Source organism: Gavia stellata, chromosome 27, assembly GCF_030936135.1.
Source record: "Gavia stellata isolate bGavSte3 chromosome 27, bGavSte3.hap2, whole genome shotgun sequence".
Lineage (NCBI taxonomy): Eukaryota > Metazoa > Chordata > Aves > Gaviiformes > Gaviidae > Gavia > Gavia stellata.
The window spans coordinates 6,740,308-6,762,637 of NC_082620.1; the positions used below are offsets into that span (position 1 = coordinate 6,740,308).

General features: G+C 48.0%; 1 protein-coding gene across 1 annotated transcript; it reads right to left on the reverse strand.

Annotated features, from left to right (window-relative positions):
• Positions 1–965: 965 nt before the first annotated feature.
• Positions 966–12,005, reverse strand: LOC104258919 (C-signal). Its single transcript, XM_059830039.1, has 6 exons — positions 11,865–12,005; positions 4,011–4,062; positions 3,516–3,703; positions 2,926–3,081; positions 1,943–2,053; positions 966–1,733 (listed from the first exon to the last, which is right to left on the reverse strand). The coding sequence occupies exons 1-6, from the start codon at positions 12,003–12,005 to the stop codon at positions 1,620–1,622; spliced, it is 762 nt and encodes a 253-aa protein (XP_059686022.1). The 3' UTR covers positions 966–1,619.
• Positions 12,006–22,330: the final 10,325 nt, after the last annotated feature.

Consider the following 22,330-nt stretch of genomic DNA (forward strand, 5'->3'; position numbering starts at 1 on the left):
GGGGGCTCAGGCAGGAGCCGGGCCCTGGGTTGTGACCCCGCGTTGCGTTGGAGCATCCAGGGGAGGAAGCACTTGCAAGGCTTTTGCAAACAGGCCATCTCCTTCCCCACAGCCATCTTTTCCTTCCCACTCCTAACCCCTCTGAATCGTGGAGCAGGGACTCTCTTCCATCGGCTCTCCTCACAGTAGGCTGCAGAAGGCACACTGACTCCTTTTCCCCACCCAGCATCTGACATTCCGTTTACACTAAACAGTACTAGTTCGAACTGAGCTTGCCCCTCACCTATCAGGCTTGCGCTGATACTACAGTCACACTTTGAGATGGAAAGTCAATGGCTTTCAGCTGATAGGAAAGCACCGCATTTTGTTCACCTCCTCAGTCACAGCAGCACGTCACTAAAAATAGGTCTGAGCACCAAAGCGTGGCGTAACAAGCAGTTGTTATGGTGAGGCTATATCCCTGTCAGCACGGGGATCACAGAAGGCAGCTAGATGCCTTTCCCTTACACACCCTCAGCTGCATCTGAGGGCAGGTCTTAGAGTGGCTGCTGTCCAGGAACAGCCACACCTGTCTCTCCCACTTACCTGGCTGTTGTTTGTCTTCTCTCACTTGGTACAGGAACCCACCACCTTGGCACAGCATGAAAGTGCCTAATCAGCTGGCACGAGGGAGTGATGTTGAAGCCAATCCCAGACTTCAAAGAACTTTTTGCTTTTATCCCCACCTCAGCCAGAACACAGAGATCTATCTTTTCACCAGCTGTTTCTAGTATTTCAGACCAGAACGAGGGTCTGCCTCAGTTTCAGGTACACCCCACCATGCTAAACCCATCTAGTCTGAAGGAGACAGCAATGGTTAGTTTCTTCCTGCAAGGTAGAGAAGTACAGTTCTCTGGTCAGGGAAGAGAAACCTACAAAGAGAAACCTACATGCAGAGAAATTAACTGAAATAGTTCAGTAAACAGACTGTTTGTTGAAACAAGACTTTATTGAAGACACTTTAGAAGTTTATGTACAAAACAACATTCCCACCCCCATATCAGGATGTTAGTCACCCACTGGGAACAAAGCAAGTGCCTGGTGTGTGCTGTCAACCTGGGGACACTCACGAGGTCACCGAGGAATTTGAAGTACCAAATTCACATAGTTTAGAGCTGGGCAATTTCAGCCTTGGCTCAGTTAGGACTGAAGGAAACCGAGGGACCTTCTCCAGAGAGATGTCTCCAGCAGACTGAACATACTGGAATCTGACAGCCTACCCTGGCCTTACTCTGAGGTCAGGTCATTTACTTCTGCAGAGAGCGAGAGACCCACTTTGGTTTTGGAAGTGAAGAGGAACCAGCCCCTGGATTTAACTTGCAGTTTTTAATCTATTTTAGATGGTTCTAGGAGATACCCATCACTAGGAGCACAGTAGTATTTGCAGTAAGCATTAGAACAGAGCAGTAGCAATACCAAGTGAAAGAGTCAGCCACCTCACTTTCCAAATACACCTAGAGAGAGGCTGGATATCAGACCGGCTATTTCAACTACCGTATAAGAAAACCCTAGAGACACAGACATTAGTGGCACAAGTTAAATAGTACTGACATGCTGTTTCTGTAGTATACTGTGCACTTCTACCACGGTAGAGTTTCTCCTTGCCAGTCCAGGAAGGAACCGTTTTCTTTTTCACCAAGGCGGTCCAGAACAGAGAGAATACCTGGGATAGCCTCTTGCACCTGCATGGGAGCCTAGAGCAAATCAAGCTTAGATTATTACCGGCAATATCCTACAGAAGAGAACCAAATGCATTTAAGGAATTACTAGAATCCAGTGGGATGTATTTTCATGTTTCATAGCGTGCCTCTGCAGCACATGGAGGTGTATACTGTACAGCGGGTTCTCGCTCGAGGGTTGGGACAACAAGGGAGTCATACTTTCACAGAGAGATGTCACTTACCATGTTTCCGCCCATGTCTGTCTGAAGCCAGCCTGGATGCAAAGAAATACAGAGGATTCCATCCGATTTCAAGTCTGCAGCAAGACACCTGGTGATCATGTTCAGTGCAGTCTACAAGAGTGGAAACCATCTATTAGTCTTCTAGTTTTACAAACCTTGAGCAAGACCTTAAGCCAAGCTAACTGGCACCTCCCTTCCACCATGCTGTCTCCTGACAAATGAAGGGGCAGTAACAGTATCACAGTAACTTATCCAGACTTGGTGAGGGCTTCGTTCTCAGAGATATCTGTTAAGAGAAGCATTGTGAAAGCTCTCGCCATAAGCTTACTGCCCAAAGATGAAATTAAGTTATGATGGAAGATAAAGTAGCATTTGAAACTCCTAAGAAGCTGTGGGGAAAAGAATATTGACATAAGGACTCTGTTTTTCTGCAATAATCACTACACAAACATTCAGGTTTTTTACTTCTGAAGAGGGAAAACAAGCATATTAACAGCTTATGAGTAGGTGGTGTAGGAGAAACTGTATGTCTAATCTTGACTGTTCGTACAAACTCAGTCTCTGGATGTGACAAAACTAAAAACTCCACCTCTCACTAACTAGCATTACCAGGTACAGGTCAGCACGCCTTTTGCTGAGTTTTGTGCCTGCTATCTTGCTTGGACCAGAGAGGAACACAACTAATAGGGCGCACACTTGATGGCATCAGTTCTTCTCTGAATGCCAAGTCCGTCTGAAATGGATCTGTATCAGAGTAGTGACGGAGCATTTGTGAGCCTGTTCTTAAGAAGTTGGCATGCTTGCTCCAGATGTACAGTTTTCACAGGTCCCATTTCCACCCACATGAAGAACAAGAACAGTTCCTGTGTCAGCCTATCCAAGGAGGTGCTGCACACTTCAGATCGTTGTCTTAAGCTCAGAGTGGTCTTTAACTCACAGGCCTGCCCTCACCCACTGAGCACAGCCCAGGGAAGCCTACAAACCTTTGCTATCCTGTAAGGGTAGACCTTGAGGAACATCTCATTTGCCTGGACGAGTTGCATGGAGGCAGCAAGAGAGGACATATTGATAATAGCAGCTCTATGGCAGCCCATTCCTGTGCTCAGCTGGGCTGCCTTCCTCAGAAGGGGTAGAAATGCCTGTGAAAACAAGAGTTTGTTTTAATTTGGTCAGCTTGCTCTTGGCCCATTCAAGGCAAGCTGGACTCTCAGGTTCTGCTCTATGAAGAATTGCAGTACAACTCTATGCCACCAGCACGGAATGGTGATGGCTCCCCAGACAAGCTGACCATAGGAAACCTTTCATAACAGCCAGCTCCAAGTAGCAGGGACCTTCAGTCTCTTCTGCCCACCTCCTAGCCCAACCTGCCCACTGAAGTGACCTCATACCAGATGGATTTAAATAAAGATCCTTGATAAAAAGGATCTCTTGCTGCTCTCTAGGCATGCAGTTTGATATCAGAACTGTATCTGTGCAGTTCCAAAGTGACAAATGCTTTAGTTACATGTCCAGCTCACTAGTGGAAAAGCCTCTTGTAGTACCATAGATTAAGCACATTCCTCCCAATTCTTACCTTGGTGACCATCAGCTGGGCAACTGTATTGGTTTCATAAATGGTGAGCATTGTCTCTGCTGTGACTTCTTCCAAGGAAGCAAGCACATTGATGCCAGCATTGTTAATGAGGCAGTTCAGACCTTTGTCTCCCACAATTTCTTCCACTTCCTTGACTACTTTCTTGATGCTGTTTTCACAGACCACATCTGCACAGAGGAGCCAAGAATAGCCACAGTGAACAATGTGGTTCAAATGCCATCTGTCCCTGTACAACACATGCTAAACCAAAGCTAAGGCATCAGTCTGAATGGGGACATTTAGGCAGCACACAGACATGACAATGCACAGAAGACTGTACATAGATTGTGTTTCCCTGGTGCTACCTTAAGATGAGGGTGATCATTTTCAGCTGCTGGAGGTCATGTACAGCTACTGATAACCCAGGAGACCAGTTTCTTAAGATGCATTCACCTGACTTAGTTGAACATACTTCTGTACAAGCCCTTTACTCACCCAGCTGGAGGAGCTTGATATTGCTGTATTGCTTGCTAAGCTGCTGGAGTTCCTAGAAAGAAGAAATTTGGGTTATCTTTTTTATATATACATAGATATATATACAGACATCTCCATGGCTGTTACATAAAACAGTCTGAGATCTGCAACTCTGGAATTGTAACTGCCATTTATTTTCATCATCGGACTGAAGGCAGTGATACTACTTTGTTTTCCAACCTGCTGAGCAGCTTTTCTAAGAGCAAGATCAACTCCGAGAAACTGGACTCTTCACCTGCTTAGTCAAGATACCAGCACGCCAGATTACAGAGGTAGCTCTCAGTGTGTACAGCTCGAGGGTGTGTTTGCAGTGTAACAAAAGGTCTTCGATCAAGGCCAAAGGGCTTCGATCAAGCACCTACTGTTGCCAGTTCCACAGCAGACCGGTGCTCAGACTGCATTCCAAGCCAGTAATTCCCCACTTCTGTAAGAAAAGCGTAATGCTCCTGAAGGTCAGCTAGTGATAGACATCAGTTCAGGGCAACAGGAATGCTTAAGAAAAGCCATTTGGAATTACTGTTTGCAGGAGAAGTTTCCCAGCAATTTTCCCACGGAAATTCTGTTTCCCAGCACTCTCATTAGCTTCAGTTCTTCTAATTGAAGGTAAAGCACACATGAAATTGGTTACATACACAGCAACTGTCCATGAGAGCAATTCTCTCTCTGATAGATAGCTATAATTCAGTCATCTGCCTACTACCTCTCAGTAGAAGAATGACTTAGAGAAAATCAGTACTATACTGGTGTTGCTGCTGGACAAAGTGTGTCCAAATTGGATTTATAGGCCCAGCTGGAATACTTAGGTTTCTGTGCCATGTAGCCAAGTGGGAAGCGTGGCCAAATGTAACAGATGGATTACATACTCCCAGTCATGTTTAGGAGACTGAGCAACCCTGGCCAAACATTCCAGCTCAAGCAAATCCATTTCTTTAGCAGCCCTTTGGGAATAGGGGTCAGGAGGGCTGATTTTGAAAGAGTACTTCTTTGCCACTTGGAGACACTTAGGGACTCCATGTCCTCTGTCAAGCTATAATGCATTACACCTTTTAGCTCAGTTCATACTCGGCAGGATTCTCTCCAGGCTTGCTTAGAAAATTTGTTCTCCCACTGAGGACAATCTACAACTGCAGTTAAGGCTATTAAGGGGAGGGGGAAGGAAGGGAAACAAGTCAAAGCACAGAATCAAAAGACATTCCTTCCTCTTGGATAGGGCTTAACGGGACAGTTTTCAACAGATTAAAGGCCCAGAACACACTATCTTGTTTATTGATAGTCAGGCATGAAATAACTCTGTCATGTCAAGGTCTGCAATAATTATGGGGCTTTGGACTGTCCGCTGGACTTCAGTTTGACAGTATCACTTACTTGATAATAAACTCATTTATTTATAGTCAGATTGCTTTACTCTCTGACAGAAACCAGCAACTGAGAGGCTTCTGAAGTAAGTAAGCAATATGTTCAATTAAGAACTCCAAACACTGTAGCATTAAGCATTCTCCAGAACATAAACAACATGAAATTACAATTGCTGCATGCAAATCAGATTTAAAATTCAATGGGTTTTCCATTTAGTTAATTACTTCGTTAACAAGTGACTCCCACTTCAGTGATTTAAATTTCCCAGAAGCAGCTTCCAGGCATAAAGCTAACTTAGACAGTTTTGGTCTTCAAGAATGTTACTCCGCTTGAATTAAACATTAGCTGAAAAATCCAATTAGGAAACCTAAGAATTGCAGAAAAGCTTATTCTTTTCCCTACTGTGACTAGAAGGAACATGTGGAGAAGAGGACCGAGACAAGTTCATGGCAGCGCTATCAGATACAATCATTTCAAGCCACCAGCCATATATGCTACTTTTCCTCTTCCACTACCCCAAGTAGTTTTGATCAAAGAGATCAAAAGACTCCTGTGTCCAGAGAACCCTGAAAATATACTGCAGTGTATGCATATACTTGTCATTGACTCCCCACTGAAGGGGTAAGCTTTCCTGAAACTCACTGTGGTCATCTGTCAAATGCCTTGTTCTCCCCCCATTAAAAACAAAACAAACAACCCAAACAACAAAAAACCCCCACAAAACGACAAAAAACAAACCTACACCAAAGTTGTCTGCAAGTTTGTTTTGCGGCAGACTTGTGCTCACTTTTTTTATACCAACATGCTGGTGCAGAGGCACTGCACCCAGGACAAATATGTTAAATCCCTGGGAACACAGGATCTCAGAGCTCAGTCTAAAAGAGCCAGCACAGCCCATAATAGCAATGCATAGATAAAAATAAGTGAGCTCATTGGTACTGCTGTTTGAAGTGCAGCTTGTATTTTAATGTCAGTTTACGCAGTTTCATTTAAAGGCAGTAAGTACGGCCAACATATCCCAGGCTAAGTCATTTTTAGTTAGTGTACTGTGATAGCCAATTTAAAAACAAACAAGACAAACAAACAAAACCAAGAAAACCCACAACACAACCCCCTAATACTGTGTTTAGCATAGTAGCTCTAGAAGTGCTCTGCACCTGAATAGTCACTCCTGAGAATCAACTCTTAGGGATTCCAAGAAAAATTTAAACTCTGATTAGCATCTGTTGTTTCCTGCTTGCTGATTTTAATTACGATTAACAAAGAGTCAGCCTACTCCAATTTAAACAAGATCCTCTGGCACTCAAGGCTCCAGATACAGATTCATCAGTACACAGGATATTTATTGCTAGATTTCAACCGGGAATGTTATGTTGTCTTTGTCATCCAGCAAGATTTACTTTGCCTTCTTTATGAAAGCATTATTCACTTCAGTTACAACTCTTGGAAAGAACCTGGCCATGCTAGGGCAGTTGGACGCAATCAGGCCAAAGTAACAGCCTGTAGGCAGCTTTGTCAGGCAAAGGGTACTTGGGTATCATTTCACATCATCCTGCTTGCACTCAGGACAAAGTCAAAGATGTATCATATTTGCCCGTGTCTCCCTGAGACGGGCTATTCAGTATCGCAGTGTACCGCCAACTTACTGTTTGCTTGTGTAACAGCTCACGCCAAGCTGCTGCAGACTGCCCCAAATCCACAGTCCTCTCTGACACAAGAAGAGCCAGACCTCAATGCTGTAGGAAGTGCAAAATGCTTCCAGAAAAAAAAAAAAAAAAAAACAAAACACACACTCTGCAATAACCCAAAATTAGAAAGACTTAAAGAATGCCCCCTTTGCCTGATACAACACATCTATCTTGCTAGAGCGCTGCTCCAGAGATTGCTCAGCTGCTCTTCCCAACAGCAGACCGCATGGCTAAAATATGTAGCAAAGAAAAAAACAAAAACAAAACCTGACAGAGACAGTGTGCAGAAGCACTTCAGCGAGAGCTCTGTGTCTGACAAGGGAACAGACGCAGCACTGTTAGTAACACTATCTCCTACTTCAGAGGAAGGGAAGCAGCACATTAAGCCCTGGAAGCTTTCCAGAGCCCAGAAGAGGACTCTTGAGCAGCGAGGAACTGAATGCTTTCTTGTTCACCTGGGAACACACTTGGGCTTGCGGGGAGAGCAGGAGGAACAAGAGATGCTCCTGTCCTGAGGTCCCGCATTCAGCTCGCAGCACAGCCTAGCAGAGCCAAGCCGAGTACAGGAGGCACTGTCAACAGATTTACACCACGGCCATTTGGATCCCTTCAGCTACCGCACTTCCCCAGAAAGCCATCTCTTCCTTCCATACCTCAGCAAGCCAGAGGGAGAACTACAAGGGCTACACCATCATTTGGTGTAGTCTTAGACTTCAGGTCAAAGTTTTTTCCCTTTCATGGGGAAGCAGGATGGGGGGAGAAAGAGCAAGAAGGAAAAGCAGGAGGCGGGGGGAATTACAGATGGGTCCGTGAGCCCATACAGGCTGCCTAATAATAACTGTACTGGGGTTTTGTCCATCTGGAGTGCAAAGACAGGACGTCAGCGTTATTTTGCAAGAGATTTGTAGCTGCTTCCACTCTCAGTGCCGGAGCAGCCCAAGTAAAGGCAGATCAGAGTCGAAGTGTGGCTGAAGGAGTCTAGTACGGTACTTTTCAAGGAGGGGCAGCGGTTATCTAGATGCGCCGGCAGGCCTGCTGCATGTTATCGTGTGATCTAAAGCCCATTTGTTAGGCAAATGTTCTGTGGAGGCCACCTAGGAGCTATTCAGCACAAGAACTCAAGTTATTACAACTTCTGCCAGCACAGACTCACATGCAAAAGCTTGCAGCTGTTCAGCATTATCCCAGGGTTAGCAAGTTACGGAGACGTGCTGCTTTCTGTAGTAAGCAGAGAAAAGCAAAGTCAGACTCTTCTCCAGCATCTCTTTCTAAAGCCAGGTCCTTAGGGGCTCTTGTCTGCCCACTGTTTGGAGGACTCTGAAGTATGCAGTCATCTGTGCATATACTCTGCCAAGAGATTCTCTGGATAACTCTCGGCTACCGGGGAATTGCTGCTGACTATTGTCCCCAAGATGGGCACTGGATTTGCCAGTAGCTAAGCATATTAAAATCACTTTTCCCCTAAAAACTGGAAGATGATTTTTAAAAGGCTTTTCATTTAAGCTCTTCCCATCCTTTTTCCCCTCCCTGCATTCTGCAACAGGAAAATGCTACTCTACCAAACCAGACAAGAGCAGAATTTAAAAGAACTGTCCAAAGTTGCCATTCTCCAAGTTCATCCTCTAATCCAGGAGAGCAAGTGGGGGGCAGTGCAATCATATTAAGCAAGATTTTTCATATGGTCACAAAGCAAAGTGGGAGGAAACAAAATTAGACCGCTTGAATCACTGTTAAGAGGAAAAGGAAGCACTGACAGCTCAGCTGTGCACAGAAAGAACAAGTCACTCAACTTTACAGCCCAGTCTGCATGGTCAACAAACAGGTCTTAGATGGGCAAAGCCCACGTCACGTGCGCTAAGCCAAGCCTGCAGTGCCAGCCTCCGGAGTGCAGGAACCTGAACTTCGCGTTTTCAAGATTTGACTGGAAAGTCAGTGAAGGCAGAATTTTGTCTCTGGGAAAGAAAAAAAAAGAAAAGAAGAAAAATCACTGAACCTTTGCCATTTCTTAACCATACCACACTCAAGCAACGTTGCCAGATTGGATCCAGGCTTCGAGATAGTCAGTTGTATGTGGTGCTAAGACTCCCATTGCTAGAGGCTCAAGCACGTCTGTACTTGCCCTCTGCCAGCTAGAAGGACTAGCGACATGATGGAAACATACCTCAGAAGGTCAGAAAGTTTTGTGCCAGCTTTATACATTGCAGATGGGACAGATAATACTAGTGAGACTACTACAGTACCTTTAGTAAAGATTTCCCTTCCTTGTGGAGTTTCCAAATCCATCTGTTAGAAATATGCTTTCAGCTGGCTGCAGAGGTTTCTATTGATGTACTGCCAAAGCACAGCACATGGCCTAGAGGTCCTTACAAAGAACAAAAACCCACCCTGATCCACCAAGGACAAACCTTACCCCCCCAAAAAAAAAGAAAAGCTTAGGATGCACCCCATGTGGCCTGCAGAATCACCACTCCGGGCTTACTGGAATGTGGCTCTTGGCCAGCTTCCTGCCTACATGAGACATGACTGCCAGCACTCTTTCCAGGTTTCTACTGCTGCAAGCAGTGACCCAGACTCTTCCCAGGCACACTGCACTATTTGAAGGCTATTTCATCTTCTTCTGCAGGTTTACCAGCCTTTTTGCTCAAGACTTTTAAGTACTGGCAATGCAAAAAACCTCACAAGTTGCATTAAGATAGATCCGTATAATGTTTTCCTAGGAAGCTCTTCCTATTGAAGGAACCATTTCGCTTCTCCATGTAATTGATCCAAGACCATTATACTGAGAAATCGCTGCTGAAGACAAGGGCCAATTGGTGAAGAAGGGAACCTGCCTCAGCACCGGCTAAAGCAGCTTTAGAACAAACAACTAAGCAGGGAGATTTCTATCTAACAACAGGTCATATGTCTCTGCTGGTTTCCTGTACCACTACTGCACCACACCGTTGTGCAATCACTGATAGGAAATACAGCTGGGACAACTGCCAGATCTTGTAACAGGAGTTAAAAGCGAACAGAATGAGAGCAAGTACCTGCCCAGAAGCTCATGCAGTGCAGAAGGGGGGCCGAGGGGAGAAGCTCCGGAAGCAGTGGCTCTGAAAGGCAGTCTGCGCACCAGATTTCAGCCTGGCTGGACTGTTTCTCAGCCATTCAATTCAGAAATACCCTAAAAGTGTTTTTGTGCTGGAGAGATCGTTTTGACAACAAGAAGCAAAATTAAGACCTTTTCCTTCAGTTTCGTGAGTGCCGTAGAGCAGCACAGTGCTACAGGAGAACCGCCTGGTCAGACTGCAGGGGTTACCTGCCCAGCCCCGTACCACCAGCCTTGAAGGGGAGTCTCGGCACCATCTTTTAAAGTTTTTGCGTAGCTAAGCAGTAAACAAAGTTTTTACATTTTGTTTATTGCTAGCACGGTGTGATCACAGTTTGTACTGAAAAGAATAAAACCCACCATAAGGGAACAGACGTATAAGCTCTGTTTACCTCTGCACGTGCCAGGAATTTGCCTCTCGCTAAGGCAGCCTTGTGCCGTGCTTGAAATAGGGGAGATGCAGAAGTAGGACTTTTGGTATCGATGCTCCTACCAAATGCTTGTGGCAATACACAGGGGTTTGAGACAGTCACAGAGCTGAGAGCTCCAATTCTTGCAGCTCTGGAGACTTTTCCTAGGAAAGGAAGAGGGCAATACCTGCGTGTATTGCTGTGCTGCCCTGGCAGCGTTCTACCTTACCGAGGAGAGTCAAGATCAGACTAGAGATACAGACGCTAGTGGCCCTGAAGCGAGCAGACTGATAACCCTCATTATCAGTTTGCCTCCCAAAGGTTCGGGGAGTGCCTTTAATTTGTCTGACAGTCATTTGTAACAGTCTAGGGATGGGGAAGGAGTCCAAACACATTGCTGCTATGCTGTAGCATAGCTGCTGGCTGTAGCAATGCTGGCTGAAAGGGGAAAGGGCTGGAAGTTAATTCACCAACAACACGTAACAGAAGCTACTATGCTTTCAGCGGAAGGCTCTGCTCCCTACCCAGCCAAGAAGGGCACTAAGAGGAGAGTTTAATTCGTCATTCATTTGGGCCTTTGCACTTGGTGCAAGTCCAGAGGAGAAAGGGAAGAGACAGAGAGGGCACAGCTCCTTCTGGGGACACAGACACACGGTGTAGAAGAGACAAGGAAAGCTGTAACGGGTTTCGCTGGGAAGGCTCTGGGGGATGGACTACCCCTGCAGGGCTCCAGGGCCGTGCAGAGCTGGGGAAGGCCGGGACACACTTACCTCCAGCTGCCAAGCCAGCGAGAAGCTCGGGGCTAGAGGAAGCGGTGGAGAGGCTGCAGCTGTCCCGCGGGCTGCGGAGGGTCCCGCTCGCCTCTCCTCCTCTCGGGAAGGCACAGAAGGACCGGAGAGCAATATCCCGTGCTCATTGCGCCTCCAGCCCCGGGGACTTCCACGGCACCGGTTCTGCCCGATCCGGCCACCCACCCCGGGCGGGAGCTCAGCCCCCAGCTCCCATCCCACCCCCGGTGCGTGCTGCCGGGACACCAGCGCTTGCCCGCAGAGATGCTCGACCTGTTCTGTGCTTCCACAACTGCCTTCTCCTTCCCCACCTCCCCGCCAGCCCCCGGGCTCGCACTGCCTGGCCACTGCCAGGACATGTGCTCCGGGCCGCATCCCAGCCGGGCTCCTCTCCAGAGGCGCCGGCGGCGAGCGCCCGGGCAGGGAGAGCTCGGGCAGCCCTGCCCGGCCCCGGGGGCCCCGGCGCCCCCGCCCGCCCCGGTTACCTGCGCCTTCTCGGGGTATCGGCAGGTCGCGAAGACGAAGTCCGGGGAGGGGCTGGCGGCTGCGAGCCCCCGCACCAGCCCCAGCCCGATGCCCCGGCTGCAGCCGGTGATGAGCACGGAACGGCAGCGCGGCTGGGCCATGCTGGCACGGCTCGGCACGGCACGGCACGGCTCGGCTCGGCTCGGCTCGGCACGGCACGGCTCGGCTCGGCTCGGCTCGGCTCGGCACGGCTCGGCTCGGCACGGCTCGGCACGGCTCGGCTCGCTCTGCTGCCGGCGCGGCCCCACGCGGCTCTTAACCTGCGCGGCGCGGAGCCGGCACCGCCGCCCCGATCCCGCCCCCGCCGCCCGGCCCGGCCCGGCCCGGCTCGGCTGGGCGCCTCCCCCGCTGCCTCCGGCCGCAGACGAAGCGCCTCCCGGCCGCCCACGGCCCCTCGCCGCCCCGGGGCTGGGCTCCCGCCCTCCCGGCGGGTCCCGCTGCAGCGGCGCCGGCTCCTGCGGGGCGGAGGGGGGGGGAGCGGCGGCTGCAGCCGGCGAAAAGGCCCCGGGAGGGGGGCGCGGGGCGGGCCCGGGCCGCGGCAGCGGGGGCTGCGTGCCGGAGGTTTCGCCCGCAGCCCCCCGCCCCGCCGGAGGGAGGAGGGCGCTCGGAGCGCGGGTGGCTTCCCGGCCCGGGGAGCCGAGTTCGCTCTCCCCTCTCTCGCAAAGATCGCCAGCTAAACTGGCCCCCGGGACAGTTGCCCAAATGCCCCGTTTCACAAACTTCTGCGGGGAAAAACCGGATCCCTCTTTGTCAGAGCGCCGCCCGCCCGCCCCGAGCGGGCCCGGGCTCTGCTGGGCATCGCCGCCGCTCCCTCGGGAGTCATCCCGCTCGCAAGGCTGGTGGGAAGGGGCAGGGCTGGGACCGCTGCCTCCGCCACCTGGGAGCGGGCAGGGGAGCCGAGGCAAGGGGCGAGTTCCCGGCCGGGGTGCTGGAGCCGCGGCAGGAGCTGAGCCCCGTTTCTGGACTCCCCCAGGCAGTGCCAGAGGCGCAGCCGGAGCCGCCGGTCCGGACTCTCAGGAGCATTACTGCGCTATTCACTCCGCGTTGGGGGGGACCTGTTCCTGGAAATCCCTACAGGCTTCCCTGCTTGGCTGGTCCTCGGACACGCTACCCGCAGTGCCTGCGCATGCTTCCCCAGGTAAACAGTCTGTTATTGCTCTGCACGCGCTCATGCATATAAATTGGTATGTGTAGGTATAAAGGCTTTAATTACATCTGTTAGTACTGTACTGCTCTTTATTTTCTTTATTAAAAGAGCAGTAAGCCTTCAAAACATTAACTTCATCCCGATCTAGGTCAAGAATAGTCTCACCCCTTATACTCGGGAAACTAAAGCGCAAAGAGATTTGGTAATTTGTTCAAATTCTGTGGAAAAGCCCAAAACATCTGATGAGTCTGCCCCGTTTCCCTTTTGTTGGTTTCTTTATTTCTGAGCAACTGCAGTAGTCCCAGATAATCTACAGGATCTGCGTATCTGAAAATGTCTGTTACTGCTGGGTAGCTCAAAAGAAGGTTTGATACTCACATCCCACTCCCAGGGTGAGATGAAGATGACTGTATACTTGCAGTCATTGCTCGTATCTCAGGCCCTTAGGCACAGAAAGTGTTGATTGCAAGCAAAGCTGACCAGTGACTTGGATTCTTGATCGGTGGTTTTGTTGTTATCTTTGTGTAGAAAGTCACGACTATGATCCTTACTTCTGGTGTACCGAGTCTCTGCACACAGAGCAGTCCCCAGCCTGCTCTCTTCCTTCAGCGCGTAGAGTCCCGGGCTCTCACGGAGCCGAAGGCTTCACTAGGTTCTTAACGTTAAGCAGGAAACTGAATCCAAGGTTTAGCAGCTACAAAGTGTTTGCCCATTGCAAAAGTTTTAAATACAAAGTGTGTTGCATTTATTTGTGTTACATTGCCGTTTTATGGCATCGTAAACATACACAGCACTTTGCAAACAAACCATAAGGGCAATATCCATCATAAATCGCTCCTTTCCCTGCTAGGACTGAAAACACCGACCAGAAGTGGCAAGCGTGGCTGGCTCCACTTCACCGCTGGGGAACGGAGGTGAAAAGATTTGTCTTGAGGCCACCGAGCCATAGGTCAGGGGACAACACCCAGTTACTGCACTCTACCGAGGGTGACTCACGCCAAAGGGGAAACAGCCACCTTGGTTTTCAGGTAGTTTCTTGCTCCTTTGTAGTTACAGACAAGCAGCCAGGTCTTCGTGTGGAAACCATCCCAGCCTCGTTCCCTCCCGTGCAGGGTTACCCATACACGTCAGCTGGGAACCAGGACCATCGTCTCCATGCTGGGCTCAAACCAACTTGCTGCAGCTTTTCGGGTTTGCTGTGTATTACTGGGGCTGTGGTGAGTGCCCATGAATATATTCTTTCCTTATGACAAACAGGAGATAGAACGGGTTGGTATGGACATCTCTTGTTTAAACTGCACGTTTCATGTCACATCTCTAATAAGCGGAGAGCACACACATGGCCAAATACCACCGCTCAGCTAATGAGCGTGAACTGGTTGGTTTAGCATATTCCCTGTGGAAGGACTCACGCTGCTGTGAATGTGAGAAGCTGCATTGTGCAACACCTTTCTCCGGCCACCTGAAAGAAATGGACGTCGAAGGGGAGAGTGCGGACTTGGGGCTGCCCTGCGTCAGGGTCACAAAGGGCAGCCAGCAGTCTATTGCCAGTCTTACCACGCCAAGGAGTGCCGTTATCGTGGTAGATAAGGCAAATGATGGAAAGATTTCTTCTGCTTTGAATAGGCTTTCCTTCACGTCTCTGAGAAGTGATGTTGAAAATGCCACTGCCTTTCACTATGCTCTCCCTGACTTATTCCCATAGAAATGTTCTCTCTGTCCTTTGAGGCTGGGTTAGCTACATCCATTTCGAAGTCACACTGGCTTCTTACAAGCTATTAGTGCTGGTAGCAGAGGAGGCTGAAGGCATCACTGGATGCAAGTGTCACCTATTGCTTGCGAAGTAGAGTCGGGCCAGTCCGTTTCTCCCTGGGCCCTCGCAAGGTTCAGGCGCTCAGCTGGGATTTAGAGAATTACACCTCAGCTCCTGGCTATGCAACAACCGCCTTGGTCAGCTTGGGCAAGGGAGCAGGAGTGTGTTCACGCTGCCTAGGTTGGGTACGTGGTTTAGGCAGCTGCTATTCCTCTGTAGTTCTGAGAGAGACAGACTCGCCCACAGCAGGGTTTGGCAAAGTCTAATTGACATTCGAATACCTGCCTGTACCCATCAGCTACACGGGAAAGAGAAGGAATTCCCCAGCTTTGGTATCGAAGTTCTCAGAAGAATTAATATCCTCCTTAGTATTTCCATGTCGTGTCCTCTACGGGCTCCGTGGCATTGTTCTCGTAAGGAAAAGTGCTCTAAAGACTGAAAGGAACTCACATGCCATGAACGGATCAACTGTGAGTGATACTCCACAACAGGACCCTTGGGAAGGGCCTCCAGCCCCTCCGTCCTCTCCGGGTTCAGTGGCTTTGGAAATAGCATTGCCTGGGGGGCTGCTTACCCTGGGAGCGCTGGTGGTGGGCACTCACCGAAGCTCAGCTCACCCTGCAGGTAAGAGGCCAGTTTCACGCGTGGAGGTTTGGAACGAATGCATGCTCAGCCATGCATAAGCTGCCGGTGCTCATGCACGCAGGCAGAAATCAAGGGCTAATATCAAGGCGTTCCAGAGCATCAAAGCAGTCGAAAAAACATCTGATTATTGCTCTGCCATATGTAAAAATGGATGTGTGGATCCATCACCCTTTATTTAAAGTGGATCCACAGAATTAGATTCCACTGTTCTCTAAAGCTAGTGGGAAAAGCTCATCTTTGTGCAACAATCGGATGCAACAAGCCAGCAGCAATGTTGCCCTGTATACTGATACTTGTGTTTTTCTCCTTTCTTCCGAGTAAAGCTCTGTTCCAGAAATCGCTCTCTGTCTCACAAACACTAACACTCTCTCCTTTTCCAAGTGGTTTAATCAATTACCTTCCTTCCCATGTGTACTGTGTTAATTGCAGAACAATTCTCTTTGTGTATTACCAAGAGCATTTTGTTGGTTTTGGAGAATTTTCAAAAAAATCCCTGTCAGGCATAAGACTGCTTAGTCGACCTCTTTGTGCTTGTAATTTATTCAGCCCTTGCTGTCAGCACCTACCAGTGCGAGTGCTGCCAGGCACAGCCGGAATGTTGCTCCCGTCAGTTGAGCCAGCGGTGGCAGCGCCGGGATTGGCAGCCTCTGGGCTGGAGCTGGTGGGTACGGGCTCCTCGGCACCAGCGAGCCCGCGACACCCCTGCCGCGGCGCGGGAGGGCTGTAACCAGGACTGACGTGATCACAGCGCAACTTTGCTGACCTGAGACGTGGGAGACGCCCATCGTGCACTTTACACTGTGCTTGGAGCTGCACTTGCAATCAAACATGATTGTTGCTGACTGCAGATTAAAGCCGTCACTTTAGTTTCACTAATAACTGTCACTTTTTAGCTCTATTTCACTGCTATTTGCCTTCAGTTTCTCGGGTGTTCATTACTGTGTTCCTCCTCTAGTCTGGGTCCCATCCGTGGGAGCACCTCGTTACTGAGCCATTGGGACTATTCTTCCACCAGCAGCTTCTGCGCTGACCAGCAAAACACGAAGGATCAAATCCCACTGAAGTCGGGGGGAGTTTTGTCACTGCCAGAGCGCAGCTAGGACTTCACGCACAGCGTGCTCGTCTCTTGTCTGCAATTCAGTCTTTCTCGAAGGGGAAGAAACAGTCTAACGAGAGGAAGATGCTTTTTCTCAGTAAATAAAACATACACTGAAAATCCCTGCTATTGTCTAGATGCACAAGACACAAAATTGACCTGTACAGAATTCTGCATAATGCTTTTCAAAGCTCCAAGGTTTCCTCTCCCCCCAAAAAAGCTCTTCATCTGCTTTTATAGATGGGAAAACTGGGACAGGGTCTAGTCATATAGCCCAAGGTCACACAGAGAGTTGGTGACCGATTCCCTGGGGCGAGCAAGGTCCCATTCCATTAGCCAGGTGCTTTTTCTGAGTAACAGGAGGTAGACATCCAAGTTACAAGACATAGCAAGGCACGTGTGAGAGAAACATTGCCCAGAGCTCCTTGCTGCGCAGGAGATGGCAAACAGCAGCCGGGTGCAGCGTATGAGGATTCTCTTCCACCAGCTGGAGCTGAATTGCATCCGAAGGGAGTCTGGCCAGGCCCAGTCACGTCTTCTCGCCTCAGCTCTCACCACCTCCTTTCCAGCTCTTACTGCTCCGTTTGCCACGGCTTTTCACCGAGTTCTGTGCACTAGCAGCTGGTTCCTCCAGGCCTGCTTTCGTCCAACTCTTGAAGCAAAGTCCAGATTCCAGCACACTGTTAACCACAGACTAATAAGGCAAATTTTTATGCTGTTTAGCTCAACCTGAGTTGAGTTGGGTACACCGGAGGCAGAATTGCTTTGCTTAGTAATTTCTCACCCACATTTAAAGACAATAAAACCAAGTGTTGCCTGGCAACCCTTGGAGAGGAGTTAGTTACCTGGCAGGACAATGGAGAAAATACTCCTTTTATTTTGCACGAACTCTTAAATAATCGCTATTTGCAGTTTCTGCACTTGAGTGAGCTCCGTTCATTCAGCTCCTCTTTGGCTTAGGTCTGGCTTTGCGCAGGACACACCGCACAGCTTTTTTTGGGGGGTGTTTATAGTGTTTGGAGGATATTTATAGTGTTTGTGGAGCTATAAATCATTATTAGAGTGATAGTCTGTGAGCAAAACAAGAAAAAAAGAAAAGGTTTAAAACAGACACTCCCTCTAACTAAACGGTTTTGAATCACCAATCCACAGCCTTCAGGTCAGCAGAATTCAGTTTGAGCAGACTCTAGGAAGTCAAACATGGAAAGAGCAGCCACCCTTCACAAACAGAGGTGCACAAAATACTCTGCCATAAACCAAAGCCGCCAGTTTCGGTACTTCAGACCTGGCCAGATCAGATCTTAAGCGGGCTTCAGAGGTGGCAACGGACTCCGAAACTTCTGGCCAGACTCCGGAGGCATACGCAGTGAGCTCAGCAATGAAGGTGGGCACTTTCGGAGAGAACTTGAACCTCTCTCCCATTTCCTACCACGCTGATTTTCCAGAGGTGCAAAGGGCCGCACACCCAGCTCTGCACGGAGACAATGTCTGCACTGAAGCTTATGGCAAATGTCAATTAAAGCCTCCCTTCCAAATGTCTAACAGGGCTTCGAAACCTGCTTTTCTCACCCGATCTCAAACATTCCAAGCTTTGTTGTTCATTCAATTACTCGTTCATCGTGTCAACCACTGGCTTCCTATCTTTGCCTCACCCGACGGGGGGGATCTTCCCCTCTTGGTCACCACCTGCCTGGTACACGCTGAGCTGGAGTAAGTTCCAGATTTGAGGAACTAATTCTTTAGGCTCTCGGCTGAAAAAAGAAAGCTTTGTTGGCTGACCCTCTGCTGATACAGAGCAATTATAGATCTGAAGGTGTGACCTTCCACCTGCACATTGCATTTATAGCTGTGGACTCTGTTGTTGAGGAAACATTAGCCAGGAAGCCTAAAGCATTATTTCCCATGAAGGAAGGACTAGGTGGCATTGCCAGAGCAGGTAGGCAGCTTTATCTGAGGAAAGGGTACCATAGCCTGGCCAAGACTGTAGTGTCTTCTAAGTCAGAGGTCTCAGTAAGTGCTGTCCCTTCAAAGCTTCTGGCCAGTGAGATGACCTCTCTCCAGGCAGAAGGGATTCCATGTCAACACCAGGCACAGCGATCACAGAGGAGTAACCTGAGAGATGTTCTGATGAGCAAGCACCATGCTGCAATCTTCAGCTGTTCAGAAAACAGAATTCATAACTCACCTTAAGAGCTGAGACTTGTACATCCATGCATGTACATAAAAACATAATGGGGTTTTGGTTTGTTTTTTTTTTTTTTTTTAGGTAAACCTAAACTCCTTGCCTTCTGTTTGCTCAGCCTGATACACACAGATTTCTGTGCTTTGTAATCTTTGTAACCATGAGAACTAGAAATTTTTCTGTTTTCTTAAAATGAAAACTTAGATACTCTCACAATTTCTTACCCAGCAGGACTACAGGTTGTAAACAATTTCTAAATCTTGTATGATCTGTGATACAGTCACAAGCGCTGGTAGCGGGGGGAGCTAAAGAAGAAAGATTGGTCTTAGTACTATGAATACAGTGAAACTACTACGCACAGATCTCAGCTGGAGGAACCAGTCAGGCCAGAGGTTGTCATATTTTCTGACTACAAGGACTTAGACTATGTCTGGATTCAAGGATAGGCGTAACGCAGGCCTGCACCTCTTCTCCAGCCTCCCGAAACATGCACTAGATCAAACACTAATGGTATCTAGAAAAGAGCAGTTGATCCTTCGGTAAATAGTGAAATCATGTCTGAGCAAGCCTACACATAATTTATTCTATTTTCAGCTCTGCTTATTATGAAAACAAGTAGAAATTAAAGAACTAAAAAGTTCAGAAAGCAAGCTCTTCACCAAAGAGTTGACAAGTTCCCCAAGAGCTGAAGTGCAGGACTGCCCGCCTGGCTGACGGAAGGGTGATTCCCCAAGTCGTGGTTAGGGTACAGACTGTCTCTTCACATGGACCACCACAGTTCTGCCAAGAACCCGTGGTTTCCGATTGCTATCCCAGCAGATGACCCCAAGGTGAAGGATGTTCTTCTGTAAGACAAAAAGCAGCCCTGTTCCTTTCAGCTCTCTAGGAAACATTGGGAAAAGCAACTGACATGTAATCAGATGTAAAGACTTCTGTAGGGTTCCAAGAGGGCACTAGGCATATGTGAGGAACAGAATTTCTTTACATTTTCTCCAAAGACTGGGCTGGTTTCTTTTTTTCCAGGCTCTTTCACAGTGTCGTGCCCGATCACATCCACTTGACACCTACCACAAGAGCTGTGCTTACAAAAGATTAAGTCAACAAATGCAACCTGGTGCCAAGAAAAGAGAAGAAAATAATCCATCAGCTCCATTAATGGGACTTCTGGCTTGCTTGTTGTCAGCAGCACTTACTTCCCCGAGTTGTCTCACCAGTTCCGTGGAACTGGCTCACATGAAAACCATCACATATGCTCATCCACTTTGAAACATTTTCCCACCCCAAGAACTGGGACCTCACCCATTTCTCTTTTCTGTGTGTCAAGGGGTAAAATTCTCATGAACCACAGCTCTGTAATCTCCCAACGATCAACTACAGTCATCCCCTGTGCAGCTTGTTCATTATTGTATGGGTGAAGAGGACCAGAGGCACCACAGTTCATGAAATTCAGCTGGTATCCGCCAGCTACATTGTATGTTAAGAGAAATGCATGTTCTGTCCCAGACTGTTGTGGACTGGTGGATGTTGTGTTTGGTGTCAACTGGAGAGGCGCCTAGACTGACAGAATGCCCAAGATTCCCAACTTGAAGGAAACAGGGATCTAATTCAAAGGTTCCCAAGTTGACCATTGCAAAGAGCTTAAATTGAAACTCCGGAATGACTGCTTCGGAATGCCGAGACAGTTGTTTTCAGAGTGAAATACGACAGATACTACAGCTCTTAGCACTCAGCACAGTAAATGCTGAAGAACTACTTGCTTGTAAATCCCCCGAGTTACCAAATACATGCAGTAGCTCTTTTAATTTTGGACTTCCTGAGCAAAGTAAAACAATGCATTTGCCTGCCCTTACGACTGCACGCCACGCCACCGGATAGCGAAGACAGGCACACCTCTATTAAAGAGAGGTGTATCTACTCCCACCCAACGCATCAGCCCCCATACTTCAACGGTTCTGTCTTGCGCTTCCTCCAGCTACTCCAAGCATCTTCTCGCAAACCCACCTCACTGCCAAGACATTCTGTGTAGCTATCTGTATTGGGCTTTTCGCTGGTAAAGACAGATTGTTCTCTTCTAGAACAGGACGTCTTTTAATCCTGTCAGATAATCCCTTTTGTTTTGGAACAAAACCACTTTAATGTAAAAATATAACTTCCTCCCTTGTTTTTTTCCTCTCCAGACTTTTAACAAGTGTACTAGAAAGTCAATTACTATTTATTCAGCACTGTACATAAGCACAGTAGTTTACAGAACACAGATGCTGATTTTTATGCCAAGTGACATTATGTTCATGCAGAAAAGCGTACATAGCCTGGGTCTTACCTTTATCCTTGCCCATGCTACTCGCACTGGAGGAAGGTCATGTCTATAGCTAGCAGAATTGAGACTTAACTAAGGTAATTCCTCTTACAGTCTTTCTGGAGGAGGCTGCAGCTGTGGAAACCTGCCTCCCCATATGTTGCTTACCTCAAGAACTGGACAAGAGGCAATTCCAGAAGCATCCAGAGCAGAATGAAGTAATTAAAAGGTAGTCAGTGTTTTCCCTGTTTAGAACTGGAATTAGTAAACAGATTTAAGGTTGACCTGCTCCAAGTAACATCCAGATAGTAAGAGTTAGACTTAAAATGGGAATTCTCTAGAGAACATTGTTACTTCAGGGTGTTCATATTTGAATAGATCAAAGTTACTTTTTGTATCACATTATGTCTGAGCTACTTTAATACTTTGACTTCTACTCAATTATTTAGCATACCAGGTATGAAAGTTTCCATCCATGTGCAAAGGTCAAGTTAAGGCAGACAGTTTGCTGATTCAGGAACTCACATTCCATCACAGAGCTCTGCTGAAGCTCCAAGGAGCTTCCCTTGTATCTGCTGCCTATTTCAATTAGTTAGTTGTCTTTTCTCAGCTGAGATGTAATCAGAACTATGGCAAAGAACTACAAACCAACTACTGCTACTGCAAGCTGACCAGGAAATAACTATTTTTCCCCCAGCACAGGAAATAGGGGCACCCACTGAAACTATCCAGTAATGACACATTTAGAACAGGTAACTGTGTTTTAAGTAGTAATTCCTGTTATGGAACAGGATATCAGAGGGAGCTGCAGAGGTAAAAAATCATCACTTAGGTCAAAGATTAGTCAAGTTCACAAATACATCCACTGGTAATTACACAGAATAACCCTATGCAACCTCCAGCTCAGGACTTTGTTTGACTAGAGGTTGGCTAAAGGAAGGGTAACTGCAAATCCTTTCAGCTGCCTTGCCTCTCCGTATTAAAAATTAAGAAAATTGCCATGAGATTGGTTTGGATTTAGAAGAAGCATGAGAAGCATCACGGTCACACTGAGGCACCTACAAGATTGACCACAAAAACCATCATCAATCTTGTTTCCTCCGGAGCAGACAGAGGAAGTTTGACCAGCACGCAGTCGTTCTAGTAAGATCTACTCACACAGCCTGAAAGGCTCAGCTAACAGCACCCTATTTCACACAGTAAACCACTCTACTACTCCAGGATGGGCCCAGCATGACATCTACTAT